The sequence below is a fragment of the Protobothrops mucrosquamatus genome, unplaced genomic scaffold (assembly GCF_001527695.2).
Source record: "Protobothrops mucrosquamatus isolate PMUCROS unplaced genomic scaffold, P.Mucros_1.0 scaffold594, whole genome shotgun sequence".
Classification (NCBI taxonomy): domain Eukaryota; kingdom Metazoa; phylum Chordata; class Lepidosauria; order Squamata; family Viperidae; genus Protobothrops; species Protobothrops mucrosquamatus.
In genome coordinates, this window is record NW_015386893.1 from 598245 (window position 1) to 603249 (window position 5005).

At 38.9% G+C, this 5005-nt stretch overlaps 1 protein-coding gene across 1 annotated transcript in view; it reads right to left on the bottom strand.

Moving 5' to 3' along the window:
• Nucleotides 1-5005, bottom strand: part of COL12A1 (collagen type XII alpha 1 chain) — a 121833-nt gene that overhangs the window by 33658 nt on the left and 83170 nt on the right. The window contains exons 38-44 of the mRNA XM_029284440.1: nucleotides 4264-4338; nucleotides 3658-3797; nucleotides 3119-3242; nucleotides 2802-2945; nucleotides 1694-1858; nucleotides 294-332; nucleotides 53-191 (exon numbers count right to left, since the gene is read on the bottom strand). Coding sequence (XP_029140273.1) covers nucleotides 53-191; nucleotides 294-332; nucleotides 1694-1858; nucleotides 2802-2945; nucleotides 3119-3242; nucleotides 3658-3797; nucleotides 4264-4338 — 826 coding nt within the window. The remainder of the gene's footprint in view (nucleotides 1-52; nucleotides 192-293; nucleotides 333-1693; nucleotides 1859-2801; nucleotides 2946-3118; nucleotides 3243-3657; nucleotides 3798-4263; nucleotides 4339-5005) is intronic.

The following is a 5005-nucleotide window of genomic DNA, read 5'->3' on the forward strand; positions in this document are numbered from 1 at the left end:
TCAATTTTCTGCAATTAGAAAAGATTTGAAGAAAAAAAAGTAATATACTTACACAGTGGGCTGGCTAACAAAAGCATTTTTGTGAAGCCTGTATGCCACGTTGCTTGGGAAAGATCCTGACTGCAAGGAAACTCCAGGTACTGAAGCAAAATATTTTTCTGTTAAATTGTAAGCTTCCAGCATCCTGAAGCCTATATGTCAGAATAAAGAGAAAACAGAAAGAACAGTGATGGGATTAAGAAACAGGGAAGTAAGACGTTATTAAACTGGAATATTCATGTGTTATTTCTTACCGGGAGAAGTGTATCCATCTAAGTACATGAGAGGACAAGCTGGAAAAAAAGAAACAGATACAGCATGAATAAGCGAGCAGTGGCATTGTTACTAGAAACATACAGCTGCCTGCAAACAAATGTCCTCCACAGGTACAGAACTACAAATGCCACCAATCTTAGCTTTCTTCAATATGGTTCTTTATTTATTTATGTACTTAGTTTAATGGCGTATCTTATGTGGACCAGCAATATATATTAACATTTCACCTAGATTAGTAAAACACAATAAAATATAAATGTTAAAAAGATCTATGTTCAAATATCAATGTCTAGACCATCTAACCCCCAACCCCTGGTCCGTGGAAGAATCGGGCCACGCAAGCGGCAGGCGAGCAACTGAAGCTTCATTTGCATATGCACAGGATCTAGGTTAAGTGCGAAACCACTGTCCATCCCCCCCCCCAGTCCATGGAAAAATTGTGTCCCCGAAACTGATCCCTGGTGCCAGAAAGTTGATCTAACCACTGAAGCACAGCATCATTTGTATTAAAAAAAAAATCAGATACTGGACCAGTATATGCCCTCAGCATACAGCCGGTCACGATGTGATTGACCCCGCAGTAACACTGAGAGGAGGATACTATGCCCCATTTATACAGAGAGTCCGGGCAGACGCCGAGTGAGGTGCGAATCCTATTCAGGACTGTCCATTGCTGTTGTAGTAGTTCAAAGCCTGGCATCTTTTTTTGTGGGGTCATTTATATGTCTTCCTACATCTGGGCATTCAGTGATTCATTTGGCTTTTCTTTGGGAATCGATGTGAAAGTTGTTGGGGAGATGTTGTGCAAGTACCAGTGGATTTGAGATTCCATAATACAGACTATGACTAAGTTGCTCCTTCAGAGACAAGCAGTGCAGAAATTCAGAAAAAGGCCTGAGAAAGAGATAGAACCTCCCTGGTTCAACTCAATATTATGCTCTCTGTTTTAACTCAAAAGATATCATTAGACAAGCCACTCCATCTCCACTAAGAGCTCCAAGATAAGGACAGCGTGGAATGTTAATATGGGCTAAGGATTATGTGCTCATGTTAATGCTCATTTTAGGAAAAAAGCAAGTTGCCTTCTAAAGAGTCAGGACTTTAGTCCGTCAACCTCCAAACATTCTACAATGATCATTAGTGATTTTCCAAGGTTTTCCATTAGCATCATTCCAAGTTCAACTTGGATATGCAAAGGCTATGTTTGGGAACTCCTGTATGCAGAGCATGTATTCCGCTACTGACTCTTCCTTTCTGATTATATAATAGTGAGGAAAAAAATATCTTTTCCTTAATAAAATACTAGATTATGTTTTAATTGTGATTTACACTGGATTAACTATGTTAACCCATCCTGAAAAAAGATTATTTTACTCACTTGAGGTAGCTGTCTCACAAACAAAAGTGACGAGGTTATCTTCAATCTTTTCAAAAGCATCAAAGTCGTCAACTATAAAGACATGGCGTTCGCTTGGCTGACTTGCCATTTTGGCTAGTTCGTGGTAATCAACATCAGCTACACCAATAACAAATACACTGAAACCTGCAAAGACAATAGCACTGGTTGAAATAACATGAACATAGGGAAGTTTCTCCAAGTTCTTCTGGGAAAAAGAATGCTTGGTGTCCCATCATATTAGGGCAACAACCTGGCACTACCCAGGTACGTGGGGATCTCAGAAGTCTTAGGGAGGAAGTCAAAGTTGCATTACCAATACTGAGAGCCAGACTGGTGTAGTGGTGAAGTTGCTGATGTAGAAACCAGAGGACTATGAGTTCTAATCTCACCTTTGGCACAAAAGCCAGTTGGGTGACTGGCCAATCACACACACTCTCTCTCGGGCTCAACCCAACTCACAAGGTTGTGGTTGTGGGAGGGAAATAGGAAGAGGAAGGAGTATTAGATTTGTTCACTGCCTTGAGGAATTTATGAAGTAATAAAGGCAGGATGAATGGTGGAAATATCATACAGAGATAAGCAGTACAGGTAATCCTCGACTTACGACTGGCTGCTTGGTGACTGTTCAAAGTTACAATGGACTTCCAAAAGGAACTTGCAACTTCGTTGCGAGGTTCCTACGGCCATCATCACCTCCCTGCATTTTTATGGCCATTTGTAGTGTCCTGCAGTCATGGGATCACAATTTACACTTTTGCCCAAACCCGCATTTACTTCGGCAAAAAGATCCCATAGTGAACAATGGGTTTCTTAATGACCATGTATTTACTTAATAAAATTGGGTTGATCACACGATGCCCTACTTTATGACCATCGTGACTTACAACCATAATAGGCAGGCTCCATTATAGTTATAAGTCGAGGACTTACTTGTATTTAAAGTACTCCAACCAATGCACTAGTTCAGGCACAAGTGGCTATGAAGCACTCACAATCTGAACTGTATGTATTCCAGTCAACCATGATACAGAATCTGAGATTTGATGAAGACTGCAGAATTAAACCCAGCCATCTAAATGTGGCTTACCAGACTGCTGTATGACAGCTGCAGCTTTCATCACTTCATCTTGTGACCGACCATCTGTTACGACCACAAGGACTTTGGGAACTCCTTTCCTCATGCCTCTTTCCCATATAAGCACCTTGTCTTTGATAAATGCAAGTGCCTTTCCTGTGAATCAAGAAAACAGTTTCATTCAGGTCATCAACCTAAAGCCACGACTTTGGAAGGGCGGGGAGGGGGGAGGAATAACACTGGAATACATTCTAAGTTAAAACCTATGCAGTAACAATATGAGAAAACCTATCCCTGGAAACTACTATTCAGACGTTGTGCTCAATTACCTGTTCTTGTGTTCCCTCCTCTATATTGAATATACTGAAGGGCTCCCAGGGCCTGGGCCTTATCATCATACGTGTTCAAATTGAACTCAGATTTTGGATCGTCACTGTATTGCACAAAGGAAACCTAAAATGAAAAAAAAACCCACCAAAAATGTAATATTATATTGTTGAAGAAAATACAGTTCAACAGCTCATATTCTATAATCTTATATATCTTGGACATGTGTAAGTCTTACATATAATATATATATACAAGCACATCTTTTTATTAGTAATAATTATGGGTTTTTAAAAATGTGTGCCTGACTTTTTTAATTAGTCTGTTATTTAGAGAATTGTTGCAACAGGACTATTTAAAAAGGAAAGAAGAAAAGGGAAGGGAAGAGGAAAGATATGAAAAGGCTCTTAATTTTTTCATTTTTGTCACAGGTGATAGGATTTTTAAAACTGAAACTGCCATATTATAACTACAGTATTTACTTGAAAGATATGCAAAAAAACAACAATTTATCTTGCTTAATATTTAAGAACTGACTAACCTGAATTCCATTTGGATTTACTAGGTCAAATGCACCAATCGTGTTGAAAACAAATTTCACCACTTTGTTGAAATTTTCATCTCCAATACTCCAAGAAGCATCAGTCAAGAAGACTATATCAGCTTTGGCACCCTTGCATACTAAAAGATACATTGGATTCAGAAATCATTCAGAAGATGCAGCACAATAAAAAAAAAATAGGATGTAGTAACTGGAACTTTTCAAAGTGACAGGCATTTGTCCCAAAAATGGTATAGGGTCTCATGCAGGGGATTGGACTAGAAGTCCTATAAAGGTCCCTTCTAACTCTGTTATTCAGCTTTGCTATGCAAAAGCTTTCCGAAAAACTTTCTCTATTTGGATTTATATAAAAGACATTAATACGTACGCCAAATCTGTCCACAAAACAAAATATAAAATGCTAACTCAAATGTATAGATATACAGAAAACAGGGGAATGATTAAATGCCACTGGAGCAGAACTTACTTCACTGTTTACAAGCTATCATTACCATTAATTATAGTTTTCTGAATCAAGATAAATTCCAGAACTCTTCATCCCCCACAGTTTTTAGATCTTATAGACATCAAAAAGCAATCACTTACCATCCCGTGCAGGTGGGATTGTTGGAGGTGGAGGTGGCGTAGGTGGTTGCGTTGGAGGCTCAGTTGGCTTGATTACTAAAGGAAATCAATTAAAATATTTTGCATTTTCGTAAGCTGGGAAATAATACAAGTGGAACAGAACTATAGGAAGCTGCTCCCTTGGTAGATCAGTTGTTAGAAATTTACCAACGTGTTCCAGTAAGCGTTTGGATTCTCCTGTCTCCTAAACTATAGCTCAAATATGTTTCAGGGATTCTGAAGTTCTATCACCATGGCCACTTATTATAGTGCTAGATTGCAGCTCCCCTAGAATACGAGTTGGAGATAAAGCATGTACATTGCTGAATGGTCTCTTCTGCTCCATCCTGTGCCCCTTCTCTGAAGGACAGGATAGGGGATGGGTGAAAGATAAACAGGAGGGATCATCTTTGATGTTCCTCATAACCCATCCTCCTTGTACTTTCACGATGCTGTGTTGGAAATGTTGCCTTAAAAATGATATGTAACTATCTTGTACCTATAAATTTAATTATTTTGCCCTGCAAAAAAGGTAAGGAATGGGAAGAGGGTGAAAAGTATCCAAATCCTAACACAATAGACATAGGTAGCAAGGATTGTTGTCTCTTCTCAGGCTAATGCCACATGCTGTTCAGCTTTACTGACAAGAAATGCACACTGAATAATTATAAAGCAAATGTCATCTGCGGTACAACAAGTATTGTAAGGTTGTTTTTTTAAGCCA